The following is a 19,026-nucleotide window of genomic DNA, read 5'->3' as shown; positions in this document are numbered from 1 at the left end:
GAACTAGGCTTTGGAGAAAGCACCAATCTTGGAATGTAAAAATTGTTGGCTCTTTTAATTAACAACTTTGTTAATCACTTGTTTCTGGGAAAACATTTGTGGCTGAAATTCCAACCACTTTAGTTTTTTAAAATAAATGGTCATTTAAAATATACATTTATTTAAGCAGCTCTTTTAAGGTAACAAATTTCACCTTAGCTCATATCACTGGTACACATATTCAGGACAAAAAACAAGGATTCCCAATACAGTGGTACCCCGGGATACGAAATCACCGCCTTACGAAATTTCCGGGTTACGAAAAAAATCCATTAGAAAAAACTGTTTTGGGTTACGTTTTTTTTCCGGGTTACGAAAAAAAATTTTGGTGCTTTTCGGCGCTTTTTCACACGGAATCGCGGCTTCCAGCGCTAGCGCCTATGGCAATTTCGGCTTGCGAAAGATTTCGGGTTACGAAGGGCTCCGCGGAACGGATTACTTTCGTAACCCGGGGTACCACTGTACTTATCTTTGTAGGCTAAAAAAATGGTTTCGAGCAGTGAACCTTTTAGGCGTTCTGGCACTGTCTGTTACTTGGTGCCAGAAATTCCAGGGGTGGGATAGGGTTTCTGGGGCGGGACTTCCACCCTCTGGGGGCAGGACTTTTTGCCTTCTGGGGCAGGACTTCCCTGGAGACAGCTAAAGGCCTGGGAGGGCAGGGGAGGGAAAGAAGAGTAACAGGGACGTGCCTGTTCCTCCTCTTCCCTCACCCTCCCGTCTCTCTGCGTGCCCTCCAAAATGGTTTTGCATGCTAGAGAAGATATGCATGCCATAGGTTTGCCACCACGGGTTTAGAGCAAATTCATCCTGAAGTTGAAGTCAGAAAGCAACATGTCATATCAACAGCTAACAATAACTGAATTTATAAATACAACATGAAGACTAACTCGTCAGAAGACTGAGAGAATAGATGGCAAGCTCAATTTTGTCCGTATCTACAGAGATGGGAATGTAGACATGAGTAAGAACATTTTGGGAGATTTCCAGTATACTTCAATGGAATGAATGCTGAAGATACAATTCAAATTTATAAAAGTATTTTCATGTTCACTGGAACAAAACTAGAAAATAATACAAGCACACACACACACACACACACACACACACACACACACACGGTACCTCTGAGGAATAGGTGATGTGATAAGGAAGAAGATTACGGAGAAGAACTGAAGGCCACAAATGAACAACATATGGTAAATCCCACTGATCATCTGTACATACAGAAGATACCAAAGTATCTTGCACTGGGACAATATTGATGATAAGTCCATGGTTAGATGATTTTACCAGTGGGCATTTCTTCTGCAACACTTTACCAAAATTCTTAACCATTTCATCAAAACTAATTCCATCACTTGATGCATACTCTCCAGAAATTCCATTTGCATCAATTACTGGTTGAAAAAACAGTAGTGATCTGTAAAAAAGCACAATAGTCACAATAGATCTTATTTTGCTTTTCAGAAATAAGGAATCCAAACCAAACGAGACAAGACAAGAAATAATACAAAAAGGGCAGCATTAAATACATATATAAAAACATATAATTTGCAAAGCGGCAGTCCATAGACTTCCACAACAGCATACTGTTTATTACTGTTTATTGAATTTACAAGATCTTTAACAGATACTTAAATACAAGTGTTTGTTTTTGGGAAGGGGCAGTCTCAGGAGTTTCAAAGTTTGAGGAGTTTCAAACCATTATAAAATTCATTTACACGGCTGACTGAAACTGGCATTACAAAGTATCTGAGAACTGACATCTCTTGATCCTCAGAAGTGGTTCGGAAGAACAACACAGGGAGCTGCATGAGTCATGAAAGCCACGTCTCACAGATGGAGTTTGCAATCTATGTATGGATCCAGACTTTGATCTGGATCTGTGGAAGCAGTGATTTCAACTGATGCTCTAGCTTAGTGGTCCCAAACTGTGCTCTTTAAGGGATTTTGGACTTCAGCTCCCAGAATCTCAGACTATTGCTCAACATGGCTGAGCCTTCTTGGAGCTGAAGTCCACAATCTCTTAAAGGGCACAGTTTGGGGACGACTGCTCTAGCTATTTTTATCAGATTCCTTTACAAAGCTCAGGGAATTTTCTTTCCACAGCCTTGTCTGACATGGGGTAAGGAGAAGATATGACCTCCTAGGTGGGTTATTGTCATCTTAATTGGGATTTCTATATTCCTTTAATTGCTGATCTTGTATGGGACCCTGTCTGCAGTGGCCATAAATCCAGGTCCAATCACAGAGAATTGTGCTCCAGAAATGACCCCAGATTAGCCTCGATGGAGGTTGCACACACTGAGCCAAACTTGGTTGGTGGAACATACAGTAATTGTTTACACTGGCCAGCTGGGCTCACATCACATTGGCATGACTGGCCTGCCCCCTGTCATAACTGGAGGATCTCCATGAATATACCACGAGGTATGTTGCCATTTCTCCTGAGGGTGGGCTCATCTGTTTGACCAATACGTAAAGAGGGTAGAGGGACCCCCTGATCACATGGCTGTTTGCACACCACAAAACCCCTAATAACCCCACGGTTTTGAAGGAACACAGGGGCTTTCTGCAACTTTGCCAACTCCAGGACAAAGGTGGGTTACCAGGGAACACCTATGGTATTTCACCTGACATAGTAGAGGAACACCTTGTTAATCTAAATGAATTTAAGTCTCCGGAACCGGATGAACTCCATCCAAGGGTATTAAAAGAACTGGCAAATGTAATATCGGAGCCACTGGCAATAATCTTTGAAAACTCCTGGAAAACAGGAGAGATCCCAGCAGACTGGCGAAGGGCAAACGTTGTCCCTATCTTCAAAAAGGGGAAAAAAGAGGATCCTAACAATTATCGTCCAGTTAGTCTGACATCAATACCAGGAAAGATTCTGGAGCAGATCATTAAACAGAGAGTCTGTGAACATCTAGAAGGCAATGCCATAATCACAAAAAGTCAACATGGGTTTCAGAGAAACAAATCATGCCAGACAAATCTAATCTCTTTCTTTGATAAAATTACCAGCTTGGTAGATGAAGGGAATGCTGTGGATATAGTATATCTTGATTTCAGTAAGGCCTTTGACAAGGTTTCCCATGACATTCTGGCAAACAAGCTTGTAAAATGTGGGCTAGACAAAGGAACTGTTAAATGGATCTGTAATTGGTTGACCAGCCGAACCCAAAGGGTGCTCAACAATGGCTCCTTTTCATCCTGGAGAGAAGTGACCAGTGGGGTCCCACAGGGCTCTGTCCTGGGCCCAGTGCTATTCAACATCTTTATCAATGACCTGGATGACAGAATTGGGAGCATACTTATCAAATTTGCAGATGGCACCAAATTAGGGGGAATAGCTAATACCCCAGAGGACAGGATCAAGATTCAAAATGACCTGAATAGACTAGAAAGCTGGGCCAAAGCTAACAAAATGAAATTCAACACAGAGAAATGTAAGGTATTGCACTTAGGGCGGAAAAATAAAATGCACAAATATAGGATTGGGGACACCTGGCTGAATGAAACTACGTGTGAAAGGGATCTAGGAGTCCAAGTAGACCACAAGTTGAACATGAGTGAACAGTGTGATGCGGCAGCTAAAAAGGCCAATGCTATTTTAGGCTGCATCAATAGAAGTATAGTGTCTAGATCAAGAGAAGTAATAGTGCCACTGTATTCTGCTTTGGTCAGGCCCCACCTAGAATATTGTGTCCAGTTCTGGGCGCCACAATTCAGAAAGGACATTGAGAAACTGGAGCGTGTCCAAAGGAGGGCGACAAAAATGGTGAAAGGTCTGGAAACCATGCCCTATGAGGAACGACTTAGGGAGCTGGGGATGTTTAGCCTGGAGAAAAGAAGGTTAAGAGGTGATATGATAGCCCTGTTTAAATATTTGAAAGGATGTCATATTGAGGAGGGAGCAAGCTTGTTTTCTGCTGCTCCAGAGAACAGGACCCGGAACAATGGATGCAAGCTACAGGAAAAGAGATTCCACCTGAACATTAGGAGGAACTTCCTGACAGTAAGGGCTGTTCGACAGTGGAATGCACTTCCTCGGAAGGTGATAGAGTCTCCTTCCTTGGAGGTCTTTAAACAGAGGCTGGATGGCCATCTGTCAGGGATGCTTTGATTTGGATTTCCTGCATGGCAGGGGGTTGGACTGGATGGCCCTAGTGGTCTCTTCCAACTCTACGATTCTATGATTCTATTCTATGATTCTATCGCCATGCATTGTGCAATCAAGGAGCACTGGCATCAGTATGGGAACATTTTTTTTCACCTGTGCAGACAGGGCCTACATTAAAGCAGGCCCATACAAAAGAAAACAACCATGTCACTTATGAAAGAGGGGGATAGGAACACTGCAACACTGACATTCACCATGCACTCTGTTTAAATAATTTCTTTTCTTTTAGGCTGCTGCCACACTGTAGAATTAATGCAGTTTGACACTGCTTTAACTGTCTCAGTCCATGGCAGATTGTACAGATATGGCCATTCTACTACAAATTAAGTAAGTACTGTAACATATTCCAATTTTCCCACTGGTACAGACTTGAGAAGTCATGATAGCAAATCAAAAAATGAATGCAAAATATTAAAAATAGAATAAATACAGTGAGTATTAGACAGTTCAACCATTTGTGATTGGAAAGAATAATTTTAATTGAAACCTTACACAGAACAATATGATAAAAAGCATTTACTCTGCCTGTAAAAAATTGCTAACTTAGGAGAAATGTTGAATGTTTTAATCTTTCTTTTTAATATGCTATATGGTTAATTTTAACAAAATACATTGTGAAGTGGCCGGGGGGGGGGGGGGGGGGGAGGAAGGCAGGAAAAATTACCTGTAAGATGTCAATGGTATGTTAAATTCATCCTCTGGTAAAGCCACTCCTAAACATTTGCCATCTTCAAATATACTCAAGGGAATTGAAAAGTGATTCTTTATCTATATGGAAAAATAAAGATCTAAATATATGATGAAATAAACTTTAAAGGATCTTATATATTTCCACATGATAAGCAAACAAAGAACACTTCACAGAGGTACCATAGACCCTAACAGATTATGCAGGAAAAGACAGAGAAAGACTCTTTCGACTTATGTTTGAATTTGTTTCACCAAAAAAGCACTAGTATTTTGTATACCTCTATATATATATAGAGAGAGCAGGAGCTGCTGTTCTCTTATTTATGGGGGGAAAACAATGATGGTCATCAAATAAGCAAGCTGGGAGATACTGAAACATTTCTAATGTCCATTTACTAATCACTAACATTTTAAGGAAAATATTTTACCTGAATCGGAGAGTGTACTGTTATCATCTTGCTCCCTTCAATTGTATCAATTTGACAAACAATAGACCGTACAACACCTGAATCATTGTGTCTTACTCTGTAAAGACTTCGTCCCACTGTTGTCAGAGGAATCTTGTCAGTAGTGGAATGATTCTGGGGAGCTAGGAAATGGAATACACTGAATTTAAAGAAATGAAACTATCTACCTACCAGCTCTATATAAATAACTTTTATTCCTTAGCACCTTATTACCAGTGCTGATTCGATGCTATTATTATGATTTACCTTTATTACCGAAAAGAGGCTAGCTCTGCTGTATTCCCACTTGGAGGTTCAGCAGCAACATAGTCCCACTTACCAGTAACCAAACAGAGACAGAATATGTTGGAGTAAAAGAGGCCACGTGTTTATTGGTTACAACTGTGCCTGGATCCTGCTCCAGGCACTGGTTCATTGGTAGGCAACCAACTGACTCAGCCCATCTCCTGGGTATCTGTCCAAGATGATAGATGCAGTATTTCACATGAGAAGAAGTCACTGCATGGTACTTTACCCACTGCAAGTGGGACAAAGATCCCTGCTCCAAGCTAGGTATGATCTTGTTGCCTGCACTGCCACCATCTTTTAAGCGGACTTATCCATACCACTATTGATAGGTATATAGGCCTAATCTCTTCTTAGCTAGATTTGGTTTCCATGCGAAAACTACCACTCAAGTCGTGATGAAATATCAGCTTTATACGATATGACCAATAACAGACCTGACAAGCTATAAGCATGACAAAGAGAGGGAGGGTGGTGATGATGCTCCAAAAACAAACAAATAATCAAAAACTGGTGGAGGGAGCACAGGAGCCTAGTTTAGTCACTCCAGACCTCATTGAAGCCTGCCCCATGACTTCATAAATCCCTCCCATCAGCCAACCAGACTGCATCTAGTTTAACAATTTTCCTTGTCCTGCCCAAAGCTTGACAAAACTGTGTGGCATTCTAGAATGCCAGAGAAGATGAAGTCTACCCACTTCACCCAGATGCAACCTGCAACCAGTACCTGTCAGAAATTCAAGGCATGCACTTGTATATTTATACCATATATACTCGTGTACAAGTCGACTTAAGTCGAGGTTCAGAGTCAAAATCCTGAATTTTGATGTGACCTGTGAATAAGTTGAGGGTAAAACTCAAGGGGCTATAAAGAAGGATGGAAAGGGGGAAATACCACTTCCATCTCTCCGTCTCCTTCTCTGGACCTCTCCCAACCGATTTCTAGGTGCCGGAGGAGAGGTTTTAACATAAAATTTAGAAAGGAAGCAAATGGATTTAAATGGAGTGTTGTTTCCATAGGAAGCAAGGTCTTGCAAAACAAACTGGAGACAGAAGCAAGTGGTTTTAAATGGAGAGGTTTTTTTTGATAGGAAGCAAGTGGGTTTAAACAGAGAAGGTTTTTTGATAGGAAGCCAGGTCTTGCAAAACGGATTACAGAGAGAAGCAAGTAGTTTTAAATGTAGAGTTTTTCTGATAGGAAGCAAAGGCTTGCAAAACGGACTAGAAGGGGAAGGAATTGATGTTCAATGGAGATTGAGGCATTAGGCTTGCTTGCTTTAGGACATTTCTAAGCACTACTGATGTACTGACCCTTATATAAGCCTAACCAAAAATTTAGGGTCAATTTTGGGGCATAAATTTATTGACTTAAAGTCGAGAAGGCAAATCAGGGCATATGGAAACTTGTCCTAGAGAAAAGAGTGCACTGCCTTCAAACAATTAAATTAGAAAACACCCACAAAAAGTGCTAATGTTGTGAGAAGAGGGGCAGAATTGCCTATGTTCATCTATTTAGACTGAGACCATGACATGGGGGACTGAGGTTCGTGTTCCTCTTCTGCTGATTTATTTATGCACATTGTTTCCCCACCTTAATCTGATAACTATTAACTTCCCTTTATTTCCATCCACAGTAGTCCCTCTGTTAATTTCTCTTTTGAGAAGTATACATCAGGAGATTCAATCACCAATCTTCTGTTTAATGTACAGTTTGGGCCGGACATGAACACAAATGAATGTTAACCTGTATATTTTGTGATTAAAAAATAAATAGGTGAGGTCTAGGAAAATAAGATAGTTTGCTAATGAACAGCTAGCAACAAGAATACAATCCACTGGATTACAGACATTATATCTGAATGCCTGATACTATGGATAAAAATAGTCTAATTAAACAATTTAGTATTATGTAAACAAAGTTTGATTCCTGAAATAACAAATATGTTTTAAAACATGTTTACTTACTGAGCCAAATGTAAAATACTTTACTGCTCAGGGTAGTCATTGCCGTGAACTGGTCTTGATCACTTTTAGTTTTGACATATTCCATACTTAGACTTTGTCCATCTTCAAGATGAAATGAATTCCCCGTTGGTTCAACATTAAGGACACTGAAGGAATCACTTGGTAAGACAATGGTGGAGACCCCTAAGGTATTGGTTAATACAAAAGGGGCCCGATCTTTTCTGAAGATTTCTGAAGTCTGCGTAGCTGCCTCTGCAAATGCCTACACAAGCAAGAAGATGTGAATTATTAATTTATTGCTTTTTTTCCTAAATAAAAAAAATAGCATTTACATGTGATTTTAATTCATCAAGGGCACAGACTCACATTAATATATTTCTTACCGTGCCGAGGTTACTCAACATTAGTAGCCCACATTTGGACAATGTAATATTTAACTGATCTTGAGAGTAAATAGTTATCACTGTTTTGAACTCTGGTACTTTGTAGTGTTCCTCTTCAGCAACTGAATCAACTAAGGTCTTTTTGGCCTTCTTTTTCATCTTTAAAGAAAAAATGAGTGGTTGAGAAGAAAACATAACTAACAGTTAACATTACTAAAAGGATGTTGTTTACTCTAGTATTTGGAATGTTTACATAACTTTTGAAAGGCTATTTTGAGTATCACTGAATCCTAGGTTTTGAAGCATATCCACAAGACAGTGAAAGGACAGCCTTACAAAGGAAGAAAACCCACAAGAAATAGAATCATAGAGTTGGAAGAGACCACAAGGGCCATCCAGTCCAACCTCCTGCCAATCAAGAACTCAAAATCAAAGCATCCCCAACAGATGGCCATCCAGCCTCTGCTTAAAGACCTCCAAGGAAGGAGACTCCACTACACTCCAAGGGAGTATGTTCCACTGTCGAACAGCCCTTACTGTCAGGAAGTTCCTCCTAATGTTGAGGTGGAATCTCTTTTCCCGTAGCTTGCATCCATTGTTCTGTGTTCTAGTCTCTGGAGCAGCAGAAAACAAGCTTTCTCCCTCCTCAATATGACATCCCTTCAAATATTTAAACAGGGCTATCATATCACCTCTTAACTTTCTCTTCTCCAGGCTGAACATCACCAGCTCTCTAAGTCACTCGTCACAGGGCAGATAAATAACACAGCATGTCTCATAATTTCTGCTTCAGTTAGTTTATTTATTAAGAAAACACTCAGCACTATAACTGGTGAAATGTGTATGGAATAGAGAACTAGGATATTGTAAGCCCATATATAGTATTCTCAGGTAATCACCTTCCATGATCTCTTTCTTCAGTGAAGATATATTTTTATACAACTATGAAACTGTTCTTTTCAAATCATGGGGTGTTAGGTACACATATTGACAAGATCTCATATATAATATTATTTTAATGGCAGAACAGAATAATGTATATTGCATCCATTAAGGTCCTCTCTCCTGGACTCAAGTAAATGTATATTACTAAAATTATACCTTCAGTTCTAGAACCCATGGTCTGAACTCATCACTGTTCTCAATTTCCAGTGGTTCAAGCAATGGCTCCCAGACGCCAAACATTTCATTGTAATAATGTACCTAGGAATACAAAACACAATTAAAAGGACAGTCTGTGTCAAATTTGGCCATGGCTAGTGAATTTTCTAAACAACAGTTTCCAAACTGTGATGGTGCATATTATCTTCCCACCAGTAGTACCTATAACATGTTTCAGAAAAACGTTCTATATTGCAGTTTCTAGCTGCAGCCTGGTCCTTCTGTGTACTTTCAAGGAACTAGGAAAGCTATGAAACACACTAAAAGTCACTGAACATTCTTGAGCACAGAGATGCAAGAAATTGCATGGGTAAGGAAGAGTGACTCTCATGATAATCTGTGTATTGTTCTGTTGTGGATGGCAGGGTCTCAGTGCAGAAGGATATGTAAAAGAGGATTAGTGTCTGCTAATTGGTGGTCATTGTCTGCTGGGAAAGCCCCTGACCCTTGGGACAATGAATTCTGTGTAGAATCTGGCCCCTTTCTCTCTTTCCCCGCCGCTGTTGGGGTGTCCTAGGGGCAGGCGTTTTGCTGCTTCCCCGAAGCCTGGAAAAGTGGCGGATCGGGGCTTCTGGGACTGCCGCTGTGGCAACTCAGGCCCCTATCCATAGGGGAAAGGGGCGGGTGCAGGCCACCCCAAAGGGGCGGTTTGTATCCCGCCTATGACTATTTAAAGTTGACTGAATTCCTGCTTGCACTTCTGCTCTCACTAGCTCCCTTATCATAGAATCATATGTTATGTATCATTACAATAACAGTAAACTATGAGGGTTAAGCTGATGAAGATGACTCAGGCTGTGTCTACACAGCAGTTAATGCAGTCTGACACTGCTTTAACTGCCATGGCTGAATGCTATGGAATTCTGGGATTCATAGTTTCATGAGATATTCAACCTTCTCTGTCAAAGTGCATTAATTATGCAGTGTAGCAGCAGTTTCATTTATCACATTCCTGTTTTTGTGCACTGAGGAGTACTGCCTGCCAATAAAGCAGCGTTAATTCATGAAAATAGTAAATATTTTCTTTAACAATGACTCTGTAACAGGGCTATTCTACTTACCTCTAGTTCAAGTAACAGGGTTACTTCTTTAACAACAGACTCAGTAACAGGGCTATTCTACTTACCTCTAGTTCAAGACGAGAAGACAGGTTGATCAGAGTACTCCAGTTTTTTACTTCTCCTGAAAACGAAGACTTTGCTAAGAGCATTGGCACTGTTTTGTGACCAACCCCAGCTTCAAGGGTTATAACAACAGTCTCAATTTTCATTTTCAATGTCTCTCCTTTAGGAACCAATTCAGCTACAGAAACAGGATCTTTATTTTCACTTGATTCTTCAAGAAACCACATGTTCAAATTTTTAATATCCTTCTTGTCCCAAAGATCTGGCGGTAGTGGGCTAATGTCTTTCTCTGCAGTCTCTGTTGTTGGAAAAAGTGCTGATGTAATGGTCATGACGGTATTCAAGATAATTGGTGAAACCTGTGTTAAAGAATATTACTTTTAATTGAAATTATGCATTTCTAGCAAGTGTTAGTGAACATTAGAACAGAATAAAAGTGAATTACATATATGATTATGTGCTTGAAATAAAACTTTAAAATAATTTAACACTTCAAACATTTTAAAACAATCTAATGCTAATTTTAAGTTTGTTTATTTTTTAATTTATTTACTTATACAAAAATAACGACATCCTGCTTATCTCCCCCCACTCAGTAGGTGCTCAAGCTCATTAACAAACAACCAAAGACTAAAAACACATTAAGAGAGACCTAAAGTGTAAGAGATTCTAAAAAATTAAACATCATCACAATCAAAGACTTGATTTAAAAGAAAAGTCTTCAATTGTCAATAAAATACTGTATAGATCAGTATCAAGTTCCAAATATTACTGCCACAGAGAAACCCCTTTTGCATGTTATCACTAATTTTTCCTTAATTTTAGAATGGAATTATCAATGGCAAAATGCAGGTGCACATAGTGTTTTTAAATAGCTCATTGCCATATTTATTCTGGAGATTAATACAGACATACAAACTTTTTACATACCTTAATTGTTATGGATTTAATGGAGAGTTCAGCTTTCTGAGGCTCTTCACCTGACTGCATCATATCAAAAAAGAAGTCACAGGGCTGCAGTATCTGGATAGAAATATAAATCAATTGAATAGAAATATAAATCTGTTTGTTAAACAAGACTTTTAAAAGCAATTCAAAAATCAATAAACAAGCAACGGTAGTTTTAAAATGATAGTATACCTGCCAAACAAGTAAAAGGCAACCTAATTGGTACAATTAGGACCCAAGTTTCTTTGGTTTGCTTATGAACACTTGCCTAGAGACAAGAAAGATCCTTGCATGCCACCATACTTTTTTTAAAAAAAGTTTCCTGGCTGGATACTTGCATCCAGCCAACAGTATGTTTTTTGTGCATATTTTCTAATGTTAGATCGAAAACTTTGCATGCAGTAGCAAACTTAAAAATTAATGAGTTGCATTAATATCTAGTGTATATACATGTAATCTGATTAGCAATGCACAGTGATGAAGACAGAGCATTTTATCCAAAATCCATCTCAATTGCAAGATAGGGCTGCATAGCTGTTATATGTGACCATGTTTAGTGCTTCTGATGTTCTTTATTTAAATTGTCTCTTTTACAAATTACAAATCTCACCAGTTGCATTTGTATTTGCATAACACTATGCAGGATAACAGTTCTAGATTAGATATTTTAAAATTTTACCGTAGTAATATTGCCTTTTCTCATATCTGGCAGAAATGGGCAAGCTTTCACATTTATATCTTTCACAGCTGCTGTCATTTTAGACAGTTCTGGGCCATTCTTCATGGAGACTTCACACTGTGCTGTTGCCACCAATGCAGGAGCATCACTTCTTGTCAAATCCGCCACAAATACAATCTCAGGATTTTTAACTACAACATTTATTTCCATTGTGGATTCTACCTGTACAGGAACTGAAAGTATAACGTTTATTCATTAAGTATTTTAAAGCATATTTCCATTCTGTTGTAAAAAGATTGATCTTTCTCCCTAGTTTTTGCTTTAAGTAAATATATATACAATTGTATCATGATGAGGATTCATTAAACTAATTTAAAATTGTTAGCTCTCAGAAACCCAACAATTCTATGAAATGTTATTTAATGGTTTAGATAACGTTATTATGTCTATCTTTTTACTTAGTTTTTCATTGCTGCATTAGCATTGTATCTAAAAAATCTTCCAGTTAAAATAATCTACTCAATGTAATGACACAAAAGGCTACTAGATTCTAGTTTAATAACATACTAAAAATCAAGCATAAACCCACAGACATTCAGAGGCCATTTGCACTTCAGAAAAAAAAATAGTTTGGAACTGTTTTATTTCTGTGATGTTCACACTCGCCCTGACCGCAATCAATGTAGTTTGGGGGGAGGGTAAAAAGCCCACTTAAACTGGTGCATTTGGCACCGGACCCATTTTTTTTTAAAGAATCGCAAGGATCCATATCTTCGGTAGTGTGAGTATGCTACTGAATCGATTCGGATTGCGCTGCATTGTTCCCGGAATGGGAGGTGCCTCCATTTTAAATCAATATGGTGGCAAATGTGAACAGCAACAGGGTTAAAATAGCACATAGAGATTTGATGAGGGTAAACATAGTGAGAACACAGAACCGATTCTGAACTGGTTCTGGATAGGTGCGGAGATGCAAATCTCTTCATTCAAAAAAAGTTAAGTGTGAACGGCCCAAAATGATTGATTCAAATGACATTATTTTATTGCTTTACTTACCAGTAAAATGGAAAGAAAAACAATTTATCCCTTAGAGCAGTGGTCCTCAAATTGTGCCCTTTAAAAGATTTTGGACTTCAGTTCCCAGAAGCCTCAGCAACGTTGGCCAGTAGTCTGGGATTCTGGGAGCTGAAGTCCAACATCCCTTAAAGGTCACAGTTTGGGGACCACTGCCTTAGAGGAATGTCTGGCCTATTAAGGTTAATATCCCATACTTCATATTGTTTTTAATTGCACAAGCCTAAGGGTATTTTTAAATAAAGAATTAAATTTCCCTCCAAGAAATAAGCCTCATGGTTAACATACTTGATGCTTATGAGATTAAAAACAGTATCTATAGATTAAAAAAAGAGTTAATGAGTAATGTATAAGAATACATTATTGACTTTTAATTTTCATGAAACTTAATCTAATACCTCAATTAAATAATCAAACCATAATTGAAAGAAAAATATAATTAGGATAGAAGATGACATACAAAGATGAGGTCTCTATGCACCATATACTCGTACTGATTACTAACCTTGTTCCTTTACAGCCAAAGTCTGTTTAAAGTTTTTTTCTGCAGCAGCACTTTCAGCAGTAGCTTTCAGAAATACATCTGCTACAGTAAGCAAAAACTCAATGCTAGCACAAAGATATGTATCCTGAACAACTGTGTCAAGAACAGTGGTGCCATCTCTTCCCTGCTTATAACTTATCTCCATCATAACTTTTTTTTCAGATCCATGTTTCATTTCTACCATTCTGAAAAACAAGTTGGCAGAATAAACAACATAATTTGAAAAGCATTGTATAATCTAATAGTATGTTTATGTATTTTTCTTCAGTGTGCACATTTTTAGCTATCAAACCAGAAAAAGGTTATGAGACTTTGGAAGGAACTTAGTTCAGCAAAACCACTTCTGCTATCAATTAGAGCAATACTCTATAAATGTTTCAAAATAAAAGTGTAGTTTCCTGACACTCCTTTTTCAAAAAACAACAATATTTTTATAACACATTTAAATATTCTTTAATAGTTCCCAAACCCTTCAAAACAAAATTTCAAACACTGTGACCATGATCTGGAAAGATACATTACATACATGCAAGAACATGGGTGCACCCATAATTTCTCCATCTTTTCCTTAGGATTGGGAGACCATCATCTCCCAATGCAGTTTTTGAAACCCCCAATAGTTTAAGAAAAACAAGCCCAATTTCCTTAAGAATGCATAATTATTTGCACTACTGTATTCTTAGGATCCTATTCAGGGAAGCAGGTGATTAATGTTTTATTTGCAAACTAATTGCTGGATCACAGGACTGCCCTTAAACACTGCTGAATTAACACTGCACAAGAATACTGCTAACTAAAGTTTTATTTGCAAGACTGACTGCTGAAACACAAGAGCCTGTAAACGTTGCTGAAATATTGTATTTGGGGGGAAAGAATACAACCTGGCTCCCTTCAAAGGCAAAGATAGGTTGTTTCTTCTATAACTACCATATTTGATAGGTATGTATATATCCACAGACTCAGACACAAATAAACACAGGGTCTACAACTGCACAAAGCCACATTTCAGAAATTTTTAAAGTTTATGGGAACATTCTAGCTCTTTTACTAGACCTGGAAAACATCATATACTGTACTAGAATGAGGAGAATGGCTTTTTCTTCAGTACCTTGAAGATTCTCACAAGCTTATATGTATATGTATGTGACTTCAAGTCACCTGTAAACTTATAACAATCTCATGAGTTTCATTGGCTTTTCTTAGGCAAGGAATACTCAAATGGTTTTGCCAGTCCCTTCCTCTGAAATAAAGCCTACAACATCTGGTATTCATTGGTGAATACTCATCCTATCCAAGTACTAATCAGGGCTCAGCATGCTTAGCTTCTGAGACCAAATGAGATCTGGTACCTTCTGGTTAAGTCCAAATACACGCCTATACAGCCAAGTGTGTGAGTGTACACACAGACATCAGCACTTCCTGTTTTGCTCTTCCTGCTGCTGTGCCACCTTTGTGTCACCCAACCTGAATGCAGGAACTAGAATTCTCTCCAAAAGCTGTAGGTAATCTTTACACCATGTTGCTCTACACAGCTAAAAGTTTTATGTATGACTGCACAAAGACTAAAAAACAACATACAATGAGAAATTTATTGATGAAAGAGACACAGCTTTGGAATGCTCTCAAATAAAACTGCCAGAGCTCTATGTTGCTTTGAAACATTTGTTTTTATACATGCATTCTCATAAATCTGTTTGAAGGGATTCTTGTGAGATTCTTCATTATTTTATGTTTATATCATAATGTTCGAATTGTAAATTAATTGATTTATGTTACACAAAAGGAAATCATGGTATAAAATTAAGATGCTATACCATTTATCTGAATATGTCATATGGCCAGAGAAACAAAGTAATAGCTACCAGCAAGTATGTAAGCTACCAGCTGCAGCACGCAAGGGCTCCAGACTTACTGAAAGCCAGGTCTGAGGAGGGAAAGGACAAGGGATGTCTATTTCTCCTAGTAGCACAGCTTGTTCCCATGGCTAGTAAGCTGACCAAGAGGCGGGACTCCCCAAAGCAAACAATGAAGTAGAAAGCTTCATTCTATTCCACTTGTGAAAAAGTGAAGGGCTTCCCTGCTATGCTGCCAGTCAGTGTGGCTTCCCCACCTTCCCTCTAGAGAGGCATGTAGGTTGGGGTTTAACTTTCTGAGTAGTCATAGGGATTGCAATATTAGTCTGGGCATTGACAGCTTTAACTTCTGTGATAACTGTGATAACATGACATTGGACTGGATCTACTGGTGGGTGCGGGGAAAGGCCCATGTACCCATTCTTCCATTTCAAGGATTTTCCTTGGGGATATTGGATGTTGAGTCATTATGCAATAGGCCCAGCTCACACTCCTGTGGTTTCAGCCTTAGGTGGCATGGAAAACAGGCAGTGACTTCTACTTATTTGGATCCCATTTATTAACATATTGATTCTCCCCAGCAGGCAGACCTGAAGTACAAGTCATCAGATGGAAGAAAAGTTGTCTGATACCTTGATCCATACTCTTATGCTGTGCTAAGGTGCTGACACCTGTAACTAATGAAGCTGAAGCCATTTTCAACTCCAACACTGTTGAGTGCTCTCCTGTCCTACCCCATTTCTTCATCACTAGCTCAGCAAGGGCATATGATTCAAGGGCCTTGATAGATGCTGGATGTTATAAAGGTCAATGAAATCAAACTGACTCACAAAAATTAGGTAGTGGCCCATTTCAATTACTACCAAGAATACAAAATCAAGAAATTGAAGCTACTCAGATCAGAGTTGCAGAACTATTCAGATGATAATAAACCAAAATATTAACAGAATTCAAGATAATTAAAATAGGCCATAAAATGAAGCAACCCAGTAAAGGCAAAATACTAGCACTTCAGTAGTACTGGTTGGGGGTTTTTTGGCCTGCACTACAGCAACAAATCTTAGAAGACATTCAGTATAATGTCTTCTACCATATGTAAAATATCATGTGTGAGACTTAGCTATACAGTTGGCTCTTCTTATACACAGATTCAAGCATCCACGGTTTGAAAATGTTCACAAAAAGCATAAATTTCAAATATCAAACCTTGATTTTCCAATTTTTATAAGGGACACCATTTTGCTATGTCATTATATTTTATGGGACTTGAACATCCACGAATTTTATCCACGGGGGAACCAAACCCCAGTGTATAACAAGGGTCCACTGTATCTGGTTTCTATGCTTCTTCATATCAGTTTCTCATTGTACTATTAAGTTTATTGCACGGGACTTGGAGAACGGGAACAGAGCGGAACAGAAGGGAACAGGAAGGGAACAAAAGAAAAACTTATGTTATCGCATGGGAGGATGCCGTTGATGCTGCTGGGAGTCCCCAAACAGTTCCCCATCTGTCCCACAGCAGCCGATTTTGAATAACAATTCTGAATTGTCCTTCAAAATTGGCTGCTGTGGGATGGATGGGGAACTGTTTGAGAACTCCTGGCGGCATTGGCAGCATTCTCCCGTGTGATAACATACGTTTCTCTCCATTCCGTTCCCTTCCCATTCCCTTCTATTCCGCTCCGTTCCTGTTCTACACGTCCTGTGCAATAAACTTATATATTTTGTGTGTTTATTATAATATGAGACGTGCCAATCGCATTATAACAAAAGCACATTAAGATGCATGTAAATGAAGAAAGCCATCATACATGACAAAGAACTAAGTACAGTGCGCCCGTGCTATACGTGGATGCACTATATGCAGCTTCCAGCTTACATGGAAGCCGTGCGACAATAAAAGAAATGGTGCATGCGCCTCTGGCGCACACGCTACCCTGAGCTGCGAGCACGGATCCCCTGCGTAAGGAGAGGGCCACTGTATATTCAGATGGCTTTAATAAGCAAAGGCATGACAAGATAGCTCATAATGCAATTGCTCGATGGGCAGTTCACAACACACTGAATTATAAAGCTGAAGGTCAACATTTATAAGTGAAATTATTAAATTTATTAAATAAATTACAAGTACTAATATTAATTAAAAATATATTACCTCACTGCACAATCGCATAATCTCTGGAAGAGAGAGTGAGGAGAACAGGGCAAAAGAAAGGACAGTGAATGGCAAACAGAGGGAACTGGGGAGGATGAGAAGGGAAAATATATATTGAAGCACAATATAAATGATTACTTAGGTCTCAGATGTGATTTCAAAATTTTGAAATTAAACGTTTTCATAAGTTTAAAAAGTAGCATACTTTTTATTGGCTTTGAATGTATTTTAAAATAAAATAGCAATGTTTTGTGTAAATGTTAATGGAAATATTGAAAGAACACACAAACCACTTCTATAAACTGATTTAGAGAAAGGATTGATTGATTGATTGATTTGCTGATTTTTTTGTTTCCCTAATAACCCCAAGAAAAGGGAGGAGGATTGAGGGAATTAACATGAGGAACTTCAGGCAGATTTAGTAAAAACTCCTTCCCCATTTCCTCTAATAGATCTCAATCTCTTTCATGAATGTGTTAATACAATGTGCCTGTGTTATATGCGACTTCCAACATACTTTGGAAGCCGCATCGGAAGGAAGGGAGCTGTGCACAGGAAGGAAACAATGCTGCACGCTCCTGTGGCGTGCACTTGTGCGCCACTGCCACGCCACCGCAGGCACGAGCCCTATTTATTTGAATGGAGCTTGAGAATCCGCGTTTTTTCCCTTATGCAGGGGGGGGGGGTCCGGAACGGATCCCCCAAGTAAGGGAGGACTGTAGAAGTAACAATCTGCATTCAACCCCATTAACCTGTCAAAAAATGCAACAGCAATAATACCAAATTAAATGTGATGTCAAACTGTTTTCAGTCAAATACTGTTAGATACAACACAGCCTTGTATGTGTAAAGAATCAAATTCGTAGTTATGGATTCCACTTTTGGATCTGCAGCTATGAAACCTGTAAATGATGTTCTGCATACAGTCAAATAATTTACAAATACTTAAAAAGCAGCAACTTAGGATCCTACCTAGTATTTACAACTAAACTAATTTACAATGAAATAATCACCTTGGTGTAGCTTTTTGGACGGTCTGTCGTTTATCATCTAAAGTGCAGTTGGTTAACCTGACTGAGGAATTCATTGAACCATCTGATAACATTTTAACAGCAGCTGATATTAGCAACAATTTAAATTCTGCAAGTTTCAGACGATCATCTCGTTCATCCTGAACAGGAAGCTGTTTTGAAGAGAAATTGTATAATTTCAATTAGTTTAAATTAATAAAATAAGGAAAATATTTCTGTAATATGTAAGTTTTAGTATTATGATCAGTTTTCCAACTTGATTAAAAAGTTATAGGTTGACATCCAAGGATCTTGAACAGAAGAAACTTATTCATGACTTAAGTAAATTTCTAGTGCTAGTGGAAGACATTTAATAATAAAATATCTACAACATGCGTTTTAAATGGTCTGAAGCTTTGTGGATGGTATATTTTAAAATGATTAATAATCAATAATTATT

At 38.5% G+C, this 19,026-nt stretch overlaps 1 protein-coding gene across 1 annotated transcript in view; it reads right to left on the bottom strand.

The window, feature by feature from the left end:
* Positions 1 to 19,026, bottom strand: part of VPS13A (vacuolar protein sorting 13 homolog A) — a 208,378-nt gene that overhangs the window by 71,203 nt on the left and 118,149 nt on the right. Inside the window, 11 exon segments of the mRNA XM_042452020.1 lie at positions 1,162 to 1,459; positions 4,890 to 4,993; positions 5,344 to 5,504; positions 7,633 to 7,894; positions 8,016 to 8,174; positions 9,117 to 9,218; positions 10,303 to 10,659; positions 11,231 to 11,323; positions 11,928 to 12,160; positions 13,507 to 13,730; positions 18,570 to 18,739. Coding sequence (XP_042307954.1) covers positions 1,162 to 1,459; positions 4,890 to 4,993; positions 5,344 to 5,504; positions 7,633 to 7,894; positions 8,016 to 8,174; positions 9,117 to 9,218; positions 10,303 to 10,659; positions 11,231 to 11,323; positions 11,928 to 12,160; positions 13,507 to 13,730; positions 18,570 to 18,739 — 2,163 coding nt within the window.

This window comes from Sceloporus undulatus, chromosome 2 (assembly GCF_019175285.1).
Source record: "Sceloporus undulatus isolate JIND9_A2432 ecotype Alabama chromosome 2, SceUnd_v1.1, whole genome shotgun sequence".
NCBI classification, from domain to species: Eukaryota; Metazoa; Chordata; class Lepidosauria; order Squamata; family Phrynosomatidae; genus Sceloporus; species Sceloporus undulatus.
The sequence above is the reverse complement of the archived record's forward strand: the minus strand, read 5'-3'. Positions and strand labels throughout refer to the sequence as shown.